We start from the raw sequence: 25277 nt of genomic DNA, 5'->3' as shown, positions 1-25277 counted from the left end.
TTCAACATATCCACATAATTTTCTTTCCTCATGATACCATCTATTTTGTGAAGTGCACCAGTCCCTCCTGCAGCAAAGCACCCCCACAACATGATGCTGCCACCCCCGTGCTTCACGGTTGGGATGGTGTTCTTCGGCTTGCAAGCCTCCCCCTTTTTCCTCCAAACATAACAATGGTCATTATGGCCAAACAGTAATATTTTTGTTTCATCAGACCAGAGGACATTTCTCCAAAAAGTACAATCTTTGTCCCTATATGCAGTTGCAAACTGCAGTCTGGCTTTTTTATGCCGATTTTGGAGCAGTGTCTTCTTCCTTGCTGAGCGGCCTTTCAGGTAATGTCGATATCTTCAATTTTTTTTCTGAAGTCTTGGCTGATTTCTTTTGATTTTCCCATGATGTCAAGCAAAGAGGCAATGGGCTTGAAGGTAGGCCTTGAAATACATCCACAGGTACACCTCCAATTTACCTTAAATTGACTCCAATTGACTCAAATTATGTCAATTAACCCATCAGAAGCTTCTAAAGCCATGATATCATTTTTTGGAATTTTCCCAGCTTTTTAAAGACATAGTCAACTTAGTGTATGTAAACTTCTGACCCACTTGCCAAAACTATAGTTTGTTAGCATTAAATTTGTGGAGTGGTTGAAACACAAGTTTTAATGACTCCAACGTACGTGTATGTAAACTTCCGACTTCAACTGTATATATGGGTATATATAAGGGTATACTATATAACTATTGTTATTTAGGGTGTCCATCTAAACAACAGTATTCCTTTTTCAAATAAAAACCTCAATGCTATTTTATTGGCACCCCATACCAACAATTAAAGTACAGTGCCTTCGGAAGTATTCAGACCCCTTGATTTTTCAGCCTTATTCTGAAATGTATTGAATATATATTTTTCCTCTGCAATCTACACACAATACCCCATAATGGCAAAGCGAAAACAGGTTTTTATACATTTTTGCTAATTTATCAAAAATAAAAAACAGATACCTTATTTACATAAGTATTCAGACCCTTTGCTATGAGACTCAAAATTGAGCTCAGGTTCATCCTGTTTCAATTGATCATCCTTGAGATGTTTCTACAAATTGATTCGAGTCCACCTATGGTAAATTCAATTGATCGGACATGATTTGGAAAGGCAAACACCTGTCTATATAAGGTCCGACAGTTGACAGTGCATGTCAGAGCAAAAACCAAGCCATGAGGTGGAAAAAATTGTCCGTAGAGCTCTGAGACAGGATTGTGTCGAGGAACAGATCTGGGGAAGGATACTAAAAAGTTTCTGCAGCATTGAAGCTCCCTAAGAACACAGTGGCCTCCATCATTCTTAATTGGAAGAAGTTTGGAACCACCAAGACTCTTCCTAGAGCTGGCTGCCCGGCCAAACTGAACAATTGGGGGAGAAGGTCTCTAGAATTCCTCTGTGGAGATGGGAGAAGCTTCCAGAAGGACAGCCATCTCTGCAGCACTCAGCCAATCATGCCTTTATGTCCAGACAGAAGCCACTCCTCAGTAAAAGGCACATGACAGCCGCTTGGAGTTTGCCATAAGGCACCTAAAGAGTCTCAGACCATGAGAAACTCGATTCTCGGGTCTAATGAAACCAAGATTGAACTCTTTGGCCTGAATGTCAAGTGTCACGTCTGGAGGACACCTGGCACCATCCCTACAGTGAAGCATGGTGGTGGCAGCATCATGCTGTGGGAATGTTTTTCAGCGACAGGGACTGGGAGACTAGTCAGGATCAAGGCAAAATTGAATGGAGCTAAGTTCAGAGATCCTTGATGAAAACCTGCTCCAGAGCGCTCAGGACCTCAGACTGGGGTGAAGGTTCACCTTCCAACAGGACAATAACCCTAAGCAGGTGTGGCTTGGGGACAAGTCTCTGAATGTCCTTGAGTGGCCCAGCCAGAGCCCGGACTTGAACCCATTTGAACATCTCTTGAACGCTCCCCAACCAACCTGACAGAGCTTGAGAGGATCTGCAGAGAGGAATGGGAGAAACTCCCCAAATACAGGTGTGCCAAGCTTGTAGCGTCATATCCAAGAAGACTCGAGGCTGAAATCGCTGCCAAAGGTGCTTCAACAAAGTACTGTGTAAGGGATCTGAATTATTGTGTACATTTGATATTTCAGTTTAAGAATTTTAGCACATTTGCAATAAATTCTAAAAACCTGTTTTTGCTTTGTCATTTTAGGGTATTGTGTGTAGATTGATGAGGGGGAAAAACAATTTAAAAATAATAATAAGTCAAGGGGTTTGAATACTTTCTGAATAAACTGTATGTCCCTTATTCACTATTATTATTATTGTTTATTATTATCCTATTAAACATGAATATTCAGACTTCTAAGTATTTTTCACAGATTTACATCTTCCCCTTGTTTGGTGTTTTCTGTTCTATCACTTGAATGGGAAGGCAGGATGGTCAGGGTTTGTGTGCCTGTTCCCCAACCAAGTTCTTTTCCCATACATGTAATGAGTCATCGAGATGGATAGAGGTTGAACTTGCCACAAAAGACTGTGATACCATGTGCAACTACATTTTTTAAAGTAGTTAACTGTGTGGGATGCCCTGTATCCATCTCTATGGTCTAGTCTAGGTTCTGTGTGTTATTCCTATATTGATCAGTCCAGGATGAAGTGTCTGGCATTGAGAACATTGCTTGGTTTGTTTTGTAGCAGGAAAAGGCTTCATCATATGTTTTCCCCTGGTGTTTGTTTTTACACACAAGAATAACAAATGTGATGTTTTTTTCACATACAGAAGCAATCAGGGTTGGTTTGACTTTGTTTGGCTTTAGTTTGGAATTGGTGTTAGGTTACAGGCACATTCTGGTTCATGAAGTTTACTCATACATATTAGTTTACCAATGCTATATATCGCATTGCCTTGACAACATTAATAGAGATGCAATGTCTATTTTCACCATTGTTATTGATTGAGCATTGACCTCGTTTTCCTATGTCACTTTGTGTGTGTTTTTTCAGGCTCAGTCGCTCCAGTAACATGGCTTCCAAGCAGGAGACAGACTCAGACCTACAGGACCTCCCTGTCATCTCCCACGCCAAGCCCGCCCCCGAGATGAAGAGCATGGTCAACAACGCCTGCCAATCCATGGACTCTCCCCCGAGCGGCGGCCAGTTCAGCCAAGGCAACGGATCAAATCCAACCGCTGACACCAGTACGTCTCCACCTCCGCTACGGCAGTTCCTCAACCGCTCCACCACACGTTCCTCCTCCGACTCCTTCGCTGAGAGCCTGGATCCGGCCCTGGACCCCTCGTTCCTACCCCCTCCGGACCCCTGGCTGGAGAGTGGGAATGAGAATGGGGGCAGTGGGAACCCTAACGCGGTGCCCCCTCCAGGCCCTGCATGCCGGCGGGACGGCCATTGGTTCCTCAAGTTGCTGCAGGCAGAGACGGGCCGCATGGAGGGCTGGTGCCAGCAGATGGAGCAGGAGACCAAAGACAACCAGCTCTCAGAGGAGGGTAAGACACACTTTAGTATATAGCCCCACCATCCACATCATGACAGTGAATTGATCTACAAAGTGTTCTGACCTGATGACCTGATCTGACCTGACCCAAGGGCTTAAAGCCTAGTGAGGGTTCAACCACAACACACACACACACACCGACACTCTGCAGGGGATAAGGCGGTAATAGCTGGAGTTAACACACAGACAGGCCTCTAATTCCAGAATTACACTAATGTACTCTGGACCTGATTACAGATCCAGATTAGATAAATACCTCAACATCAGGCTGAAATGACACACACAGACAGACACACTGAACAGTCCTCACACAAAATCTCAGTCAAGCATGCACGCTATATCAGAATATCTTGACCAAACTAAGAAAAAAGCAAAGGGTCATTTTGTGTCAGTGTATGTTTCTGCCATTTGCAGTGTGTGTGCTTGCGCATTCATTTCTCTCACTTTTGGCACGATAGAGTTGACATTGAATCTGATTAGTGCCGGACCATAGAACCACCTGGTTCTGCTGGCCCCCTAATCTCAGTGAATCTGATTAGTGCTGGACCATAGAAACACCAGGTTCTGCTGGCCCCCTAATCTCAGTGAATCTGATTTTATTGCAGGACTATAGAAACACCTGGTTCTGCTGGCCCCCTAATCTCATTGAATCTGATTAGTGCCGGACCATAGAAACACCGGGTTCTGCTGGCCCCCTAATCTCAGTGAATCTGATTTGTTGTAGGACCATAGAAACAGCTGGTTCTGATGGCCCCCTAATCTCATAACCTCATCATCCAGTGGTCCTATTTAAAAAAAATCAATTTCACCAACACAGATGTTTGTTCGTTTTTGATCCAGCATTAAAACAGGGACTAAAGTCATAAATACTGGATGAAGAAGACTCAAGTATCTATTAGGCCCGGGACGATACCAGTATCACAATGCTCGTTACTATAGTGGCAAGGAAACAAACAGGAAGTGGATTTCACTTCTTTAGAAAAATAGCCCTAATGTTGGAAAAAACATCATTATGTTTGCATCCAGAGTCACATTTATTTATTTTCCATGCTATAGCACACTATATTTTACATACAGCAGGTTTTTATAGGACCAATTGACTCTGCGTCTTGTTTTCATTTTTGCCATGGAAAAAATATTGCCACACTGGTATTGCTCTAGTAGCTATGTAGGCTTAGAGTGCAACCTTTAAAGAGGATAACACTGCCCATTACACTGTAATCCTCTTGGGTGGCCCCCATGTCGTCGTTTAGACACCCTACATTTGCTTGGGTTTGTTTTGGGAACATTGCTGGGATGGTTTGCTGTGTTAATGTGATGGTTCTGTTTGAACAGGCTGAGATTTTTCTCCCTCACAAATCATCTTGTCTCCCTGTGACAAATCCTTTTCACAGATGTCCTTGTGTGCAATCTAGCTGTCAATTTAGTTGTACAGATAGAGGGAAGTGTGTAGAGACAACCACATCTCCTCTCTTATGATGGTAGTGTTCTAAACCCATACTTTCTTGGGACGAGTGACCTTTAGGCGTGGTGTCCGTGCTCAAAAAGGTCCTCGACTCTCAGTACGTGGCAGAACAGTCTTGTTTTTGAGAATGTACTGAAATGAATGTATAGGAAGACCTGATACACATCAGTTGCTAGGGGGGGGAGTTTATTAGCATTAGGTTCGAGTTTTGTACCTAAATGGAGCAATGAGAGACACTCCTTGACACGCTCTGTTTATTGGTGTTGCATTCCCAATGCCCCAACAAACTGTGTGTGTGTGTGAGTGTCTGCCTGACTACCTAACTGTCTGTCTGTGTCTGTCTGCCTGCCTGTCTGTACCTGCCTGTCTACCTGTGTCTATCTGTCTGTCTGTGCACGTGTGTGTCAGTATGACTCAATCTGTATGTATTCTTGTTATCTGCAGTGTTGGGGAAAGTCCGCAGTGCAGTGGGCAGTGCTCAGCTCCTCATGACCAAGAAATTTGAGCAGTTCAGAGGACTGTGTGAACAAAACTTGGTAAGTATCAACTCTCCATGTTACAACTCACCCATACACACATCACCAGACAAAACAATACAACACCATCACCAGACAAAACAACACTACCACAACACCAACACATCACCAGACAAAACAATACAACACCATCACCAGACAAAACCACACTACCACAACAACAACACATCACCAGACAAAACAACACTACCACAACACCAACACATCACCAGACAAAACAACACTACCACAACACCAACACATCACCAGAAAAAAAATATACAACACCATCACCAGACAAAACAAAACAACACTACCACAACACCAACACATCACCAGACAAAACAATACTACCCCACCACAACACCATTACACCATCACATCACCAGACAAAACAATACTACCCCACCACAACACCATTACAACATCAGACAAAACAATACTACCACAGCACCATTACACCAACACATAACCAGACAAAACAATACTACCCCACCACAACACCATTACAACATCAGACAAAACAATACTACCACAGCACCATTACACCAACACATAACCAGACAAAACAATACTACCCCACCACAACACCATTACAACAACAGACAAAACAATACTACCCCACCACAACACCATTACACCATCACAACATCAGACAAAACAATACTACCACAGCACCATTACACCATCACAACATCAGACAAAACAATACTACCACAGCACCATTACACCAACACATAACCAGACAAAACAATACTACCCCACCACAACACCATTACACCATCACAACAACAGACAAAACAATACTACCCCACCACAACTCCATTACACCATCTCAACACCAGACAAAACAATACTACCCCACCACAACACCATTACACCATCACAACACCAGGCAAAACAATACTACCACAACACCATTACACCATCACATAACCAGACAAAACAATACTACCCCACCACAACACCATTACACCATCACAACACCAGACAAAACAATACTACCCCACCACAACACCATCACATCACCAGACAAAAATATACTACCCCACCCCAACACCATTACACCATCACATCAACAGACAAAACAATACTACCCCACCACTACACCATTACACCATCACAACACCAGACAAAACAATACTACACCACCACAACACCATTACATCACCAGACAAAACAATACTACCCCACCACAACACCATTACACCATCACAACACCAGACAAAACAATACTACACCACCACAACACCATTACATCACCAGACAAAACAATACTACCCCACCACAACACCATTACACCATCACATAACCAGACTAAACAATACTACAAAACAATACTACAAAACAATACTACACCATCACATATCCAGACAAAACAATACTACCCCACCACAACATCACCAGACAAAACGATACTATTCCATACTCTACACACACATCAAATAACCAGACTTAACAAAAGTTAACACAACCCAACACACTTACATTACCAGATAATCAACCCCACATACTTACATTACCTGAACCACTTATATTACCAGATAATCAACCCCACATACTAACATTACCTGAACCACTTATATTACCAGATAATCAACCCCACATACTAACATTACCTGAACCACTTATATTACCAGATAATCAACCCCACATACTAACGGAGCATACAGAAAGTATTCAACAATACCCCATAATTAAAAAGCAAAAACAGGTTTTTAGAATGTTTTGCAAATGTATTACAAATAAAAATCAAATACCTTATTTATAAATGTATACTTATTTATATAAGTATTCAGACCCTTTGCTATGAGACTCAAAATTGAGCTCAGGTGCATCCTGTTTCCATTGATCATCCTTGAGATGATTCTTCAACTTGATTGGAGTCCACCTGTGGTAAATTCAATTGATTGGACATTATTTGGAAAGGCACACACTTGTCTATATAAAGTCCCACAGTTGACAGTGCATGTCAGAGCAAAAACCAAGCCATGAGGTGAAAGAAATTGTCCGTAGAGCTCCAAGGCAGGATTGTGTTGAGGCACATATCTGGGGAAGGGTACGAAAACATTTCTGCAGCATTGAAGGTCCCCAAGAACACGGTGGCCTCTATCGTTCTTAAATGGAAGAGGTTTTGAACCACCAAGACTCTTCCTGGAGCTGGCTGCCCGGCCAAACTGAGCAATTGGGGGAGAATGGCCTTGGTCAGGATGGTGACCAAGAACCCGATGGTCACTCTGACAGAGTTTCTCTGTGGAGATAAGAGAACCTTCCAGAAGGACAACCAGCCAGGCCTTTATGGTAGAGTGGACAGACGGAAGCCACTCCTCAGTAAAAGGCGCATGACAGCCCGCTTGGAGTTTGCCTTAAGGCACCTAATGGACTCAGACCATGAGAAACAAGATACTCTAATCTGATGAAACCAATATTTAACTATTTGGCCTGAATGCCAAGCGTCACGTCTGGAGGAAACCTGGCACCATCCCTACAGTGAAGCGTAGTGGTGGCAGCATCATGCTGTGGGGGATGTTTTTCTGCGACAGGGACTGGGAGACTAAAATGTTCCACGGGTAAAACGTTCCACGGGTACAACGTTCCACTGCAATAGTGAAGGTGTAAACTTGGCAGTAGAAAATCTTAACAGTATATTTGACCTCTCAGCTTCCCTATCAAATCTAAAAATCTCAAATAGAAAACCGAAGAAAATTAACAACAATTACAAATGGTTTGATGAAGAATGCAAAAATCTGAGAAAGAAATTGAGAAACCTGTCCAACCAAAAACATAGTGAGTCTACGCCTTCACTATGGTGAATCACTAAAACAATACAGAAATACACTACGGAAAAAGAAGGAACAGCACGTCAGAAATCAGCTCAATGTAATTGAAGAATCCATAAACTCTAACCACTTTTGGGAAAATTGGAAAACACTAAACAAACAACAACACGAAGAATTGTCTATCCAAAATGGAGATGTATGGGTAAACCACTTCTCCAATCTTTTTGGCTCTATAACAAAGAATAAAGATCAAAAACATATACAGTGGGGCAAAAAATTATTTAGTCAGCCACCAATTGTGCAAGTTCTCCCACTTAAAAAGATGTGAGAGGCCTGTAATTTTCATCATAGGTACACGTCAACTATGACAGACAAAATGAGAAAAAAAATCCAGAAAATCACATTGTAGGATTTTTAATGCATTTATTTGCAAATTATGGTGGAAAATAAGTATTTTTTGTTTATTTCACTTTTGTATATTATCTACCTCACTTGCTTTGGCAATGTTAACACATGTTTCCCATGCCAATAAAGCCCCTTGAATTGAATTGAATTGACTAGTCAGGATTGAGGGAAGATAAACGAAGCAAAGTATATTCTTGATGAAAACTTGCTCAAGAGTGCTCAGGACCTCAGACTGTGGTGAAGGTTCACCTTCCAACAGGATAACGACCTTACAAAAAAACAGAGCAAAATATAATGCTATTTGGCCTTAAACAGAGAGTACACAGTGGCAGAATGGCACACAGCCAAAACATTGCAGGAGTGGCTTCAGGACATGTCTCTGAGTGTACTTGAGTGGCCCGGCCAGAGCCCAGACTTGAACCCGATTGAACATCTCTGGAGAGACCTGAAAATAGCTGTGCAGTGACGCTCCCCATACAACCAGACAGAGCTTGAGAGGCTCTGCAGAGAAGAATGGGAGAAACTCCTCAAATACAGGTGTGCCAAGCTTGTAGCATCATACCCAAGAAGCCTCGAGGCTGAAATCGCTGCCAAAGGTGCTTCAACAAAGTACTGAGTAAAGGTTCTGAATACTTATGTAAAGGTCATATTTCAGTTTTTTACTTTAATACAATTGCAAAAATGTCTAAAAACCTGTTTTTGCTTTGTCATTATGGGGTATTGTGTGTAGATTGTTGAGTTTTTTTAACACGTTTTATAATAAGGCTGTACCGTTTACAAAATCTTAAATTATTTCCGAATGCACTGTACATGACCACAAAACCCCTTACATTACCAGATAATCAACCCCACACACTTACATTACCAGATAATCAACCCCACATACTTACATTACCAGATAATCAACCCCGCACACTTACATGACCAGATAATCAACCCCACACACTTACTTGACCAGATAATCAACCCCACACACTTACTTGACCAGATAATCAACCCCACACACTTACTTGACCAGATAATCAACCCCACACACTTACATGACCAGATAATCAAGCCCACACACTTACATGACCAGATAATCAACCCCACACACTTACATGACCAGATAATCAACCCCACACACTTACATGACCAGATAATCAACCCCACACACTTACATGACCAGATAATCAACCCCACACACTTACATGACCAGATAATCAACCCCACACACTTACATGACCAGATAATCAACCCCACACACTTACATGACCAGATAATCAACCCCACACACTTACATGACCAGATAATCAACCCCACACACTTACATGACCAGATAATCAACCCCACACACTTACATTACCAGATCAACATCCATCCCACACCCTTGTTTACTTTACTTTGTTAAGTTTATTTTTACATGGACAGTGCACATTGATCAACATTTCTGAAAAAGTGCTAGTTTTAGCCAGGCCTGCTAATTTTCGACCATAGTCTCTGGGCACACTTCATCACATCACTAGACAAACACATGCCAAATGGAAAGACACAGAGCTTAAATTTGGCTAGCTAAGTGACAAGCTGAATGCTAACAGACAGTAAGGTCAATGGAGAAGTGATTGATGGGACTTTTTCCAGACCTGAGTGGTTAAACTATTGTAAGGGGTGGACATGGCTGTATCGTTCTCAGGGCAGGTCTGTCGGTTTTGACTAAGATAAATAACTTTTCGTAGCAGGTTAGGAGAATTAACGTGGCAAGTTAAGAGAATGTTTAGGGTTAGCTAAAATGCTAAAATTGTCGCAGACACGACTCGAACATATCTTGCTACAACCAGGCCTGCCCGTGGAACAGTCTTGGTTTACACTAATGTGATGCTGTGTAGACATGTCTCTTTGTATCATGTCACTCTACTGATCTCAGTACAGGGTACTCAGACTGACAGCCCCAATTATTAGGATAAGACTAACCTCAGGTTGACGGTCTGCAAACGCCTGCATTTTGTTGGTAGCATTCTCTGACTGTTAGCTATTCTCAGTGGAAATTCAGTGTCATCATATTCGGTATGTATTATGTTCTCTCAAATGAGAGAGAGACCAGCAGTTATTCAGACAGAGGACCGACAATCTGTGGTTGTTAATGCAGTTTTAATGAATAATGATAATCTCGTCATGAAGCTCAGTGTAAGTATCAGAGTAGCAAATGCTACTGATTGTGTTGATTGAGTCGGTTATAACAGGAGTCTATTTTAATGCAGCCATATTATTGAACTCGTGCTTTGTATTAATTGTTGTGCAGTGAACCTTTTTGGTTAGCGATTAATTGTGAAATGTGGTATCCTGATAGAATTCTATGAAAGGGCACCCTGATCCAAAATAAGTTGAACCATTGTACCATTGCAAAAAGAGTTTGACATCCAGAATAATGTTTTTCCTACATGTAAAAAAAAACAAATATTTTGTATTTATGGACAATTTCCTATGGATGCTTTTCATATCATTACACAGAAAGTCACTCTTTGCATGCTAGTGCTACCATCTTTTGTTGTGTGTTTTGTTCTGTGTGTTCTCCTATTTGAAGATCCAGAATGCAGAATTAGCATGATAAAAACTTGGCAGAGAGTTGAGTCAAAAGGCTCTGGATAAGGGCTCAAACCCCAGTCTAGTTGCAGCTGCAAAGATGCTGTGTGGGCAAGAAACACAAGCAGACCCAACCATAACAAAGAGCATTAGTAACAGAATGAGTGAGTCAGGTGGGAGGAAAAACTATGGGTTTCCGTACGTGGCCCAGGTTCTCTGAAGGAAATTAGGGCGTTATCTCACTGTGGGGAATGCTAGAGAGGGCGTGTCCCATAATGAGATGTCACACCGAGTCGACTGAAAGAGAACAAGTCGAAGTGTGACCGTCATCCCATCCATCTGCTCTGACTGACTTATTTTACATACTTTAAAAGGAGATGAGGCAAAACAGAGTCCCACCCAATTCCCTACGGTTTATGTGAAGTGGTCAGTCCACCTTTTAAAAAAGTGTTGTTTTTTTCTTCACAGGGAAAAAAATCTATGAATTGTCCCAATAAAGCAGTATAAGTTTTTGACAGGCATACATTAAACGATAGTACAGTAGCATCAACATCGACACCTTCCAACATACACAATATTTACCCAGAATAGTCAGATGGAATTAAACTATTCAGTTTGATGAGGTCTCCTGTCATTGTGTTGTAAGACAGCTCCCCCTAGTGTCAAAAGTGGACAAAGCAACACTGAATTCATTTAAATCTCCTCTTTTCAATCTCCTCTTCATGCCTCTCTCCTTTTCTCCCTTTCTGCCCTTCTTACATCCTCTCTCTTCTCCCCCATTTTCTCCTTTCTCTCTCCTTTCAGAATGTGAACGCCAACCTGAAGCCAACAGCCCAGGACCTGGCAGGCTTCTGGGACCTGCTGCAGCTCTCCATCGAGGACATCAGCCTCAAGTTTGATGAGCTCTACCACCTGAAGTCCAGCGACTGGCAGCCCCCTGCCGTGGCCCACTCACCACCCGAGCGGAAGGTACTTCCCACCCCTGCTGCCCAGTGCACAGGCTGGGGTAGGAAAGCCGCCGTAATCGGCCTCTCTCCTCCCTCCCCACCTCCCCTCTCACTTCCCCCCTCCCTATGTGAAGTGAACACTAAAAGGGGCTTCCCAGCCCAATGTGAAGGGGCTTGGGAGAAGGCACCTCCCTTTACACATGCATGGGCCTCAATCTCAAAGAGGACAGTTTATGACTGTTTCTGCGGTTTAAGCCGCTCCTTTAAAATGCATGTCGGGGTACAAGACATGCTCTGCTCTGATGTCTCAAGTATGGTAATGGCAGAGCTGCATCACGTCACGGAATGTGGCCTGGCTTTACGCTCTCTCCTGTGTGTGTGTGTGTGTGTGTGTGTGTGTGTGTGTGTGTGTGCGTGTGCGTGTTTACCAGAAGTCCTTACAAGGATAGTAAAACAAGGAGAATTCGGACAAGGGGGGACATTTGGCTGGTCCCCACAAGGAAAAAGGCTATTTTAGGGTTAAGGTTAGGGTTATGTTAAGCCTCCTCCCTTGTACTTGAATGATGAATTAAGGTGTCTAATTAGTAAAGAACTCCCATCACCTGGTTGTGTAGGTCTTAATTTAAGGGAATAAACCAAAACTCGCAGACACTAGGCCAGCCATGGAATGAATTTGACACCCCTGGTTTAAGGGTTAGGTTTTGGGGTTAGGAAAAATATGATTTTGAATGGGAATCAATTGTTTTGTCCCCATAAGGATAGTAAAATGTGTGTGTGAGTGTGTGAGGGAGAGCTCTTTGTGACTGTGTGTATATGTGGGAATATATAGTTAATTTGTGTGTGTGTGCGTGTCTGTTGTCTGTCTCTCTGTGTGCAACACTGCGTGTGGGGGTCGTAGGTGGGTGATTAGTTGGTATGATGCATGTGGGGGTGGTAGGGGGTAATTAGTTGGTATGATGCGTGTGGGGGTGGTAGGGGGTGATTAGTTGGTATGATGTAGGGGGATTAGTTGGTATGATGTGTGTGGAGGTGGTGGGGGGTGATTAGGTGGTATGATGCGTGGGGGGTGATTAGGTGGTATGATGCATGTGGGGGTGGTAGGGGTGATTAGGTGGTATGATGCATTTAGGGATGGTGATTAGTTGGGATGATGTGGAGGTGGTAGGAGGGGTGATTAGGTGGTATGATGCAGGTGGAGGTGGTAGGAGGGGTGATTAGGTGGTATGATGCGTGTGGAGGTGGTGGGGGGTGATTAGGTGGTATGATGCAGTTGGAAGTGGAAGGGGTTTGATTAGGTGGTATGATGCGAGTGGAGGTGGTAGGAGGGGTGAATAGGTGGTATGATGCCTTTGGGGATGGTGATTAGTTGGTATGATGTGGAGGTGGGGGGTGATTAGGTGGTATGATGCAGGTGGAGGTGGTAGTGGGGTGATTAGGTGGTAAGATTAGGTGGTGATTAGGTGGTATGATGCGGGTGGAGGTGGTAGGAGGGTGATTAGGTGGTATGATGTGGGTGGAGGTGGTAAGGGGGTGACTATGTGCTGGGATGCGAGTGGAGGTGGTATGGGGGTGATTAGGTGGTAGGATGCGAGTGGAGGTGGTAGGGGGTGCTTAGGTGGTAGGATGCGAGTGGAGGTGGTAGGGGGGTGTTGGGTTTGTAGATTGAGTGAAGTGGTACACTACCATTCAAAAGTTTGGGGCCACTTAGAAATATCCTTATTTTTTATAGAAAAGCACATTTCCCCCCCCTTAAAATAACATCAAATTGATCAGAAATACAGTGTCTAGTTTGAGAATCAGATGCCTCACAAGTCCTCAACTGGCAGCTTCATTAAATAGTACCCACAAAACACCAGTCTCAATATCAACAGTGAAGAGGCGACTCCGGGATGCTGGCCTTCTAGGCAGAGTTCCTCTGTCCAGTGTCTGTGTTCTTTTCCCCATCTTACTCTTTTAGTTTTTTTGGCCAGTCTGAGATATGGCTTTTTCTTTGCAACTCTTCCTAGATAGCCAGCATCCCGGATTCGCCTCTTCACTGTTGACTTTGAGACTGGTGTTTCGCAGTACTATTTAATAAAGCTGACAGTTAAGGACTTGTGAGGTGTCTGTTTCTCAAACTAGACACTAATGTACTTGTCCTCTTGCTCAGTTGTGCACCGGGGCCTCTCACTCCTCTTTCTATTCTGGTGATAAACAGTTTGCTCTGTTCTGTGAAGGGAGTAGTACACTGCGTTGTACGAGATCTTCAGTTTCTTGGCAATTTCTCGCATGGAATAAAATTTATTTCTCAGAACAAGAATAGACTGACGAGTTTTCGAAGAAAGTTATTTGTTTCTGGCAATTTTGAGCCTGTAATCGAACCCACGATTGCTGATGCTCCAGATACTCAACTAGTCTAAAGAAGGACCGTTTTATTGCTTCTTCAATCAGGACAACAGTTTTCAGCTGTGCTAACATAATTGCAAAAGGGTTTTCTAATGATCAATTAGCCTTTTAAAATTATAAACTTGGATTAGCTAACACAACGTGCCATTGGAACACAGGAGTGATGGTTGCTGATAATGGGCATCTGGAGCCTATGTAGATATTCAATTTAAAACATCTGCCGTTTCCAGCTACAATAGTCATTTACAACATTAAACATGTCTACACTGTATTTCTGATCAATGTTATTTTAATGGACAAAAAAATGTGCTTTCTTTCAAAAACAAGGACATTTCTAAGTGACCCTAAACTTTTGAGTAGTAGTGGATGTTTTGGTGGATGTGTGCTTCAACTACTTTGACTTCATGCCGCTATTTCACTATGACTGCAGTGAATTAAGTGTGGTTCATCCAATGTCCGCATCATAAAATTAATTATTTGAGTTCCAAACCAACCCCTAGCCCGTACCCACTAGGCACCAGGTATATTTGAGAAGAGGTTATTGTTGGTTTGGGATTCAGGGATCCAATATTAATTCAGTGTCTAGTCCAAGGAAGAGTTGCCATCAATGTCATATATTTGGCTACACAGTCCATATTATGTATATCTTGTCGTAATTTGTCTAGATTGTCCATGTCAAGCCTACTTTGTACATATTTTGTAGAAACCATAATCAAACATCACTGTCAAAGATCCATGTCTACCAAATGAAACTCACTATGCTCTTTTTTTATAACCTCTGTATTACCTTTCGTTGCTTCGTTGCTTTCGGAAGAAAACCTTGCATCTCCAAAACTGAAGCTTTTCAGGAAACAAAAAAAAGCTATATTTTACATACAAGCACAAAACTTCAGAAGTTGTTTTGAATACTTTTTCTTGGTCCTAAAGTCATAAAATCTTCAAAGTGGGGAGTTACCCCTTTCAATTCATCAACAAAAAAAGGTTTTCTTTCAACAGCAACAACGCCTTGCATCCTCTCACTCTCTCCCCCCCACAACCCTACATGTCTCTTCTGTTTCCTTGTGGTTGACGGTTGACTTTGTCCATTGCGGCCCTCCACCAACACCACCAGGAGGACCAGAAAGAGCCCCCTCCTCCAGTGCCAAAGAAGCCCGTTAAGGGGAGGCCGATGCTGGGACGTGAGAAGAGCGTCGACTCCGCCTCTTCCACCTCTTCAGCGGAGAAGCACCGGACGGAGGCCCGCAGGCGACTGCTGGCCGCCAAGAGGGCCGCCTCGGTTCGGCAGAACTCAGCCACGGAGAGTGCCGACAGTATTGAGATCTACGTCCCCGAGGCCCAAACACGTCTCTGAGAGAGAGAGAGAGAGAGAGAGAGCGAGCGAGAGAGAGTGAGATAGGAGGAACTGCCTCTGAGATGGAGGGGAGGATTGGGGTCTTCTCGCCATACACACACAGGGTAGGCTGGTCCTGGTGGCAGCAAATCTAGATTAAGTGAGAAAGAGAGGAAACAAGAAAATAAAAACTATTGGGCTGTAGACTATGGGGAACTCTCGTCTCCTCTCACGAGGCTGCCATGGAAAAACCTCAACCGCAAACTTTGTTACTATTGTTAGTACTCTTGATTATTACAAAAATAATAAAAATGGTTATTGATGATGATATTATCTCCTAAAGAACCTATATCAAGACTGTTTTAGATGTACCTGTATCTTGGCTGTAACAGATCTAATAAGCGGACAGAGTAAGCATTTGTGCTTTCCGCCGCTCCTCCCTGACTCCCTCCCCCACGCCTTGGCCAACACGTAGTTTGCACAACGCCACCATGTGGTTTAATGTACACACTTACTCAGAGGAGCACACACACACACACATGCTTCAGACCCTCAGCTATCTATGTCTTCCTGGTGCTTTTTTGTTTGTTTTTATTTGTTTTGTAAGAGCCCCTTGCCTGCATTCAAAGCAGTTCTAGATTCTTAAGAGGTTTTGGAGAGCAAGGAACCGAGAACTAAGGGTGGAAATAACAAGTATCACCACTTGTATAAGTGAGATCTATTGAAAGCACAATTGATGTTTACTTAGTTCATTTTTTGTTTAAAAAATATATTTTTATTTTATTTTTATTTTATTTAACATTTTAGGTACTTTTTAACTGACTCAAAACACACTCACAAGTCAATATTTTCTGGAATGTAATTTGAATATTCTACTATTCCATTGAGATTATATTGTTTTCTGCCATTTTAGTTTTAGGATGTATTCATCAGCCAATGTCCACAGTCCCATGACAATGGCCACGCTTTACTTTCATTTCTTTGTATTGCTCTGTCAATTTATTTCTAGGTCATATTCATTAGGCAGTTAATCAGTTTCACCTTTTGCTACAGTGTGCCCTAATGAATAATATCATGGTGTGGGTATATCAGAGCAATTGAACATAATTCAGGTTTGAGTGAAGGACCAGGACCACCATTGAGAACAATCCCACTGTGCAAAATGTGTTTAAGTCTGCATTGTTTCCTCGTTGTTTCAAGATCCTTTACCAGCGTAATGATGTTGCATCATTGTGGCTATTTCATTGAACATTTAAAAAGCCAGTAGGTTTTTTAAAGTAGGTACTTCCAGCAACTCAAGCTGGGTTGCAGCAGCAGCAATATCAAAGGAATTGAAAGGTTAGAGGGGTTTCTTTCCCCCAACTTCTGCCCCAGCGTCTCTCTCTGTAATGAACCTTTTGTTGTTTTGTCGTCACTGTATTTCAATTCGTAAATTAGTTGGCACGGATGCAGGTGAGTTTCCAACATGGGACCCTCACTCAATATACATGGAAAACATGTGGTCCATTCCACCGTGAAATTCCAGTCACTCCAACCATGATTTGAATTGCCCTACTATAGAGAATTTAAATGGAATTACCCCCAATTTGGACTTGTAGTTAAGCATTAATTAACTTTGACTAATGGCTGCACACTGCACTCGGCAATGGGAATTTGATATTGATATATTACACTGAATATTCGGTACCACTATAGGTATTTGCTACTGTATGGGGCGGCAGGTAGCCGAGCGGTTAAGAGCATTTGGCCAGTAACCGAATGGTCGCTGGTTTGAATCCCCAAGCTGACTAGGTAAAAAAATCTGTCTGTGCCCTTTAGCAAGGCACTGAAGCCTAATTACTCCTGTAAGTCGATAAGTGTCTGCTAAATGACTAAAATCATGTAAGTGTAATATATTTTTCCACATCATGGATCTTGACCAGACACCCTCTTGAAAAGAGATGGCTAGAGAAAGGAAAGGAGACAAGGGAAGGGACTAGGAGAGGAAACCCTGTCTGACTATTGAGATGCTTCAGTGACACTGTGTGAAACCAGGAAGTTGTTATTTTATCTTCCTATTGGTCATATTTTGCACTACATCTCAAATGTCCATGACACTTTTGGAGGGAACAAATTCATCCTGGAATGAAGAAGAAACGCATAGTTTTTTAAATTTGTTCAACCATATTGCTATCTACCATTGTTGTTTTTGTTAAATATCATCCCCAAATGCCTACACTTTTTTAAAATTGAGACAAATCATTAAATCTCTATTACATTACATAAATGTAATTTGTTTGCCATCCTTTGTTTTTGAAAATGCTGTTGTTGGTACAAAAAAAGAAATGCATTATCATTGTGCCTCTATGGGAAGTAAGTATAGTGATATCAAAGCTGATTCACTCTTTTAATAGGTCTGTAAAAATGAAATGGGGGCCTCCCGAGTGGCACAGCGGTCTAATGCACTGCATCGTAGGCATCACAACAGACCTGGGTTCGATACCAGGCTGTGTCACAGCTGGCTGTGACCGGGAGACCCATGAGGCGGCGCACAATTGGCCCAGTGTCGCCCAGGTTAGGGGAGGGTTTGGCTGGCTTGGAATTCCATGTTCCATCGCGCTCTAGCAGCTCCTTGTGGCGGGCCGGGCGCCTGCAAGCTGACCCCAGTCACCAGCTGGACTGTGTTTCCTCCTACAAGTTAAGCTAGCAATGTGTCAAGAAGCAGTGTGGCTTGACAGGGTCGTGTTTCGGAGGATGCATTGGCTCTCAACCTTCACCTCTCCCGAGTCCGTAGGGGAGTTGCAGCAATGGGACAAGACTGTAACTACCAATTGGATATCACAAAATTGAGGAGAAAAAAATACAAATAAAAAAGAAAGTGAAATGGAAAATGGTTCCAGGCAAGTGATTAAAAAATTGTAATCTAACAAAACATTATATCAAATGTATTTATATAGCCCTTCTTACATCAGCTGATATATCAAAGTGCTGTACAGTTAAAACTGGAGCAGCAGCACGGCCAGGTGGACTGAGGACAGCAAGGAGTCATCGTGCCAGGTAGTCCTGAGGAATGGTCCTAGGGCTCAGGTCCTCTGAGAGAAAGAAAGAATTAGAGAGAGCATACTTAAATTCACACAACACTGGATTAGACAGGAGAAATACTCCAGATATAACAGACTGACCCTAGCCCCCCGATACATAAACTACTGCAGCATAAATATTAAAATGGTCAAATATCAAATGATCAAAACATATTCTCTGTTTGTGGTTGAGAGATCAAGAAAGTTTGAGTCTCACTGTAGGTATTTGATTGTCCAAAGTGGTGTAGGGTGAAGTTGCCCCTGGACGCTGATTTGGGGTAAGTTTTGCATTTCCCCCACATGGTTAAAGTTAAGATTGGAGGGGGGAAGCTGATGCTAGATCTGTACCTAGCGGAAACTTCAGCCTGGAGTGCCACAGTCAGGTTAAAAAGATCTCACTTGCCAGACTCGCAGAGTGAACTGTATACTAACAGTGAACAGCATTTTTTAACAGTTAGTCATCACAATCATGCTTTCCATCATATATTTCCAACCAATAGTAGTTTTTATATCAAATTATGACTTCAAATGACTAACCTTTGTATTTGCATGAACACGTCTGCTAAATGGCATATACACTGAGTATACTAAACATTAGGACTACCTTCCTACTATTGAGTTGCAACCCCCTTTTGCCCTCAGAACACTATCAAGTTGTCGGGGCATGGACTCTACAATCTACAAGGTGTCAAAAGGGTTCCATAGGGATGCTGGCCCATGTTGACGCCAATGCTTCCCACAGTTGTGTCAAGTTGGCTGGATGTCCTTTGGGTGGTGGACCATTTTTGATACACACAGGAAACTGTTGAGCGTGAAAAACCCAGCAGCGTTGCAGTTGTTGACACAAACCGGTGAGCTTGGCACCTACTACCATACCCCGTTCAAAGGCACTAAAATCTTTTGTCTTGCCCATTCACCTTCTGAAAGGCGCACATACACAATCCATGTCTCAATTGTCTCAAGGCTTAAAAATCCTTATTTAACCAGTCTCCTCCCAATCTACACTGATTTGAAGTGACATCGATAAGGGATCATAGTTTCACCTGGATTCACCTGGTCAGTCTATATCATGGAAAGAGCAGGTGTCCTAATGTTTTGTATACTCAGTGTATTTCTGTGTTACTTTCTTGGTCGTGCGAGAAAACACATGCAGTTTTCATGGCTAGGGCATACACATGGCTAGGGAATACACATGGCTAGGGCATATAGTAGTGGCTAGGGCATACACATGGCTAGGGCATACACATGGCTAGGGCATATAGTAGTGGCTAGGGCATACACATGGCTAGGGCATACACATGGCTAGGGCATATAGTAGTGGCTAGGGCATACACATGGCTAGGGCATACACATGGCTAGGGCATATAGTAGTGGCTAGGGCATACACATGACTAGGGCATACAGTAGTGGCTAGGGCATACACATGGCTAGGGCATAGGGGCAATACACATGGCTAGGGGATAGGGCATACACATGGCTAGGGCATACACATGGCTAGGGCATACAGTAGTGGCTAGGGCATACACATGGCTAGGGCATACAGTAGTGGCTAGGGCATACACATGGCTAGGGCATACAGTAGTGGCTAGGGCATACACATGGCTAGGGCATACACATGGCTAGGGCATACAGTAGTGGCTAGGGCATACAGTAGTGGCTAGGGCATACAGTAGTGGCTAGGGCATACACATGGCTAGGGCATACACATGGCTAGGGCATACACATGGCTAGGACATACACATGACCAGGGAATACTGTAGTGGCTAGGGCATACAGTAGTGGCTAGGGCATACAGTAGTGGCTAGGGCATACACATGACCAGGGAATACAGTAGTGGCTAGGGCATACAGTAGTGGCTAGGGCATACAGTAGTGGCTAGGACATACAGTAGTGGCTAGGGCATACACATGGCTAGGGCATACAGTAGTGGCTAGGACATACAGTAGTGGCTAGGGCATACACATGGCTAGGACATACAGTAGTGGCTAGGGCATACAGTAGTGGCTAGGATATACAGTAGTGGCTAGGGCATACACATGACCAGGAATACAGTAGTGGCTAGGGCATACAGTAGTGGCTAGGGCATACAGTAGTGGCTAGGACATACACATGACCAGGGAATACAGTAGTGGCTAGGGCATACAGTAGTGGCTAGGGCATACAGTAGTGGCTAGGGCATACAGTAGTGGCTAGGGCATACAGTAGTGGCTAGGACATACAGTATGGCTAGGAATACAGTAGTGGCTAGGACATACACATGGCTAGGGCATACAGTAGTGGCTAGGGCATACACATGGCCAGGGCATACAGTAGTGGCTAGGACATACACATGGCTAGGGCATACAGTAGTGGCTAGGGCATACAGTAGTGGCTAGGACATACACATGACCAGGGAATACAGTAGTGGCTAGGACATACACATGGCTAGGGCATACAGTAGTGGCTAGGACATACACATGACCAGGGAATACAGTAGTGGCTAGGACATACACATGGCTAGGGCATACAGTAGTGGCTAGGACATACACATGACCAGGGAATACAGTAGTGGCTAGGACATACACATGGCTAGGGCATACAGTAGTGGCTAGGACATACACATGGCCAGGGAATACAGTAGTGATAGGGAGGGAACTCTCCACCTACGTTTGTACTGCATAGGTCAAAGTCAACTTTATTAAACGGGTTGTTTGCTCCTCGTCAGGTCTTAGAACAGCCCTTAGTTGAGTTATTTACGCTATAATCCCTGGGTTCTCATGCCTTATTGCTTTACCAGTTTACTCTGGTTCATCTGAGCCTAATTTGTTTTCTTTACATTTCTTCTCCTTGTCCCCCCATATGTGTTGTGCTGCATACAATGGCTCCGTCATTTGGAAGATGGTGCTTGCAACACCAGGGTCTCTGCATGGGCCACATACTATGTGTTCACTTGAATAAAAAGGACATTCACTTTTACTCAACCATATGTCAGGTTGCTTGTTACCTATAGTTGCTCCATGTCTCTTTTAAATTTGTCGTTGTATTTCTCCCCCCACCAATGCAAAGCTTGAGGCTTTGCATTGAAAAGGCCTGGCTGTATTGGCCATCATCCACTCCCTCCTGGGAAGAGATCTCTCTTGATTGCAGGCTATTGTTTGCTGTTGTGTGTTTGCCTAAGCTGCTGATGGCCCCTTTACTCTGCTTAGTAAAAGGTAGGGTGTCAATGGCTCTGGCCCCTCCCTAGTTGAGGCATCTGAATGCTCCTCCATTGGAGCACGGCTCCAATCGTTAGCGCCTCCAGGCTTTGTGTGACAGTGGTCTGTCGTTGGTGTGATCCTTTACCAACGAGGGGGTTTGTGTGACTGCGTCTGTTAAATTGTGTTCTTGATTTGCTGTTGTGACCAACAAAGTTAGTACTGGCTATTTGTTTTTCCATTGCTAGTCCTGGAACAGTCCTAACTATTTTCTGACGTTCTTGTAGTCCAACGACATGTACTAGGATCTGGACACAATCTGTTATAACATATAACATGCTTTTTTTTAACAATATATAGGATTCCCGCTAGATTGCAAAGAGATGATTTACATCGAATGGAGTTAAAAGAAAATAATGTAATTTCAATACAGGATTTACCCGTGTTTTACCCAGAAGGCTCAGACCTTCCTGTTTCCATCTACGTTGGCCAGCACCCGTGTTTCACTGAGTTATGGCTCCAGCGGACCTGCTCTCACTTGGGGCCAAAGCCAGGCCACTGGTACTTCTCAGCTGTCATTTACATAACAATAGTTAACTGTGGACTTTATTACCTTCTCACAAAGCAACAGTTTTGATTATGCAGAGGTTGTTGATTCTGCTCTTCACAAGTCCTCAATGTCAGCCCTAGCTAAGGAAACAATTTCCCTAGTATAACATAAGGGTGTATACACTAGTGTAACACTGATGTTACAGTCGAAAAGCAGACTGTATCCATATTGATAGCATTGGATGTCCCCATCACTAACCTGGGGAATTCAGGGATCCTGAGTGGGGCAGCGGTCTAAGGCACTGCATCGCGGTGCTAGAGGCGTAACTACAGACCTGGGTTCGATCCCGGGCTGTATCGCTACCGGCCGTGGTCGGGAGTCCCATAGGGTGGCGCACAATTGGCCCAGGTTAAGGGAGGGTTTGGCCGGGTTAGGCCATCATTGTAAATAAGAATTTGTTCTTAACTGACTTGCCTTGTTAAATAAACAAAAATATATAAAAAGTTGGTGGTACTGTTCTGGCCCTCAAAAAACCCTCTCACACATTGATAAAGGGCAGTTGGAAGTACTGTTCCCAGGTGGTCTCCCATTGAAGCTCTAACCAGGCCCAATAGCTTCAGACGAAAGAGATCGGTCGACCCTATCAGCTCTATTTTGATTTGAGTCTGTGCCTGACTGGAATTTAAATAATTCAATATGCATATGGGATGAGAGAGAAAGGTATGTCAAGGACAGAAAGCTATTACAGGGTGACAGAGAGACAGTTCGCTGCTGCTCAAAACTGCAAAGACATGAATACGTAAATGACAGAAACTATCTGTCACTGAGAGACTAAGGGTTTCGTCTCATACATTTAACAAGGCCCTGGTCCAATACACAAACCAGAGGGCCACACCTAGGCCTATTTCATAAAGGTCCTGACTCTCTGTGAAAGATCATATCCTATGGCGCACTGTTGAAGTGTTTTAAACCATAGTGACATGCATATAGTACCCCTTCATTTTGTTGTTATATGCTATTGTTTTGGAGATATATGCCTAGCCTAAGTGCATTGAATTGCTTTATTTATTCACGTACTGTCGCATTTGCTTAAAATTACAAGGCTATTTATTCACTTTCCTAGTTTCCAGGTGAAGTGGCTGTGGAATTTATAAATGGCAGTTGGAAGTACTCTAAAACCAACAACAATTTCATAATGGTCTCTTTGGTGTGGATTACAGGATGTGTGTACTGTATATTGAGTTAATGTGTTCTATGAAACTGCATTTGGCCATGTTGTTTCTATGCGTTAAGTATTCACTTGATATTCCCATGCGTTATAGGCCTACCAAACAATACATTTGTAGCAAACCTGACAAGGAAGAGATGTTTTAGACTGTCTTATAATTCACAGCTCTTGTATAATTCACAGCTCTTATATTTTCAAGACTTACAAAATGTGTAATGTGTGGCCATGGTCTGGGTCCTCTTTATTTAGTGTTGCTGTTGGCCTTTCACACCCTAACTCCCTATACTTCAGCAGGGTTTTTTCTCCATTTATTTTTAGGAGCTTTCACTGCACATGTTTTGACCCAACACACCTCTGCTGTTAGTAAGTGTGAAATATTAGGGGAGGAAACAATATTTTTTGGATGTGTTCACTATGGAATTCTGACTGCAGAAAAATGTCCTGTACATTTTTTGACAATTTCGAACTTCTAGAGGACATGACTGTTGTGGTGGACACTTGCCATACTCGCTTGGAGATTACAGCCAACTAATAGCAAACTAATTTCTGTGAGAGTGAAGTCCCTTTGAACTGATTTACAGTACATTACTCTCAACGCTAGGCTTTAACAAGACTTTTGAGGGGTTGTTGGGTCACAGCATGCCGGAAAGGGTAGCCCAAGGTAAGGGTACCTGTCAACCCACTCCCCTGGTTCAAAGGCCTACAAAGTAAAAAAGAAGCCCCCTCCTGAATTGTCTGTGCACTTTGGTTTGTACCCTTGGCCTACAAGGGTTGGGAGTGTAGAAGAACCAACACTCTTAGCAGAAGAGATATGTAGCAATTCTTTTTTTACTATAACAAACAATAATGAAATATTTTATGAAACAAGCATATATTTTATTGACTAGGATTTATTCAATATTGATAATGCTTTACAAGTTAGGCTGTGTATGTCAGGGTTTTGGTTTAGCATAAAGGGTTGAGATAAAATGTGAATGAGTGGTTGTTTTGTTCATAAAATGAGATTTACTATGATTCTTGTATTTATATCTACTCTGGTAACATTAATGCATATTGTTGAATACCAAATTAAGTAAAATTGGTATATGTTAAGATTTTATGATATAATTTTATGATAAAGCAATTTCATAGCCTGGTCTCTGCTCGTACTGTGTCTTCGCTTGCCAACTACTATGGTCATTGTCATGCAGCACAAACAGATCTGAGACCAGCTAGTAATTCCCCATGTGCTAATCAATTTATTTTATTTTTTATTTAACCTTTATTTAACTAGGCAAGTCAAAATCACATTCTGTTGTAAATAAAAATGAAATCTGAATGCAGAGAACCACTCCATCTTTTACAATGCTGTATATTTATTTATA

At 42.8% G+C, this 25277-nt stretch overlaps 1 protein-coding gene across 1 annotated transcript in view; it reads left to right on the top strand.

The window, feature by feature from the left end:
• The window catches only part of LOC112246206 (disks large-associated protein 4-like), a 199701-nt gene extending 181347 nt beyond the window's left edge, over positions 1 to 18354 (top strand). The window contains exons 10-13 of the mRNA XM_024414507.2: positions 3010 to 3509; positions 5427 to 5518; positions 12046 to 12210; positions 15685 to 18354. Of these exons, the coding sequence (XP_024270275.1) occupies positions 3010 to 3509; positions 5427 to 5518; positions 12046 to 12210; positions 15685 to 15924 (997 nt within the window). The 3' untranslated portion in view covers positions 15925 to 18354. The remainder of the gene's footprint in view (positions 1 to 3009; positions 3510 to 5426; positions 5519 to 12045; positions 12211 to 15684) is intronic.
• Positions 18355 to 25277: the final 6923 nt, after the last annotated feature.

The sequence above is a fragment of the Oncorhynchus tshawytscha genome, linkage group LG07 (genome assembly GCF_018296145.1).
Source record: "Oncorhynchus tshawytscha isolate Ot180627B linkage group LG07, Otsh_v2.0, whole genome shotgun sequence".
Lineage (NCBI taxonomy): Eukaryota > Metazoa > Chordata > Actinopteri > Salmoniformes > Salmonidae > Oncorhynchus > Oncorhynchus tshawytscha.
This window is presented reverse-complemented; position numbering and strand designations above follow the sequence as displayed.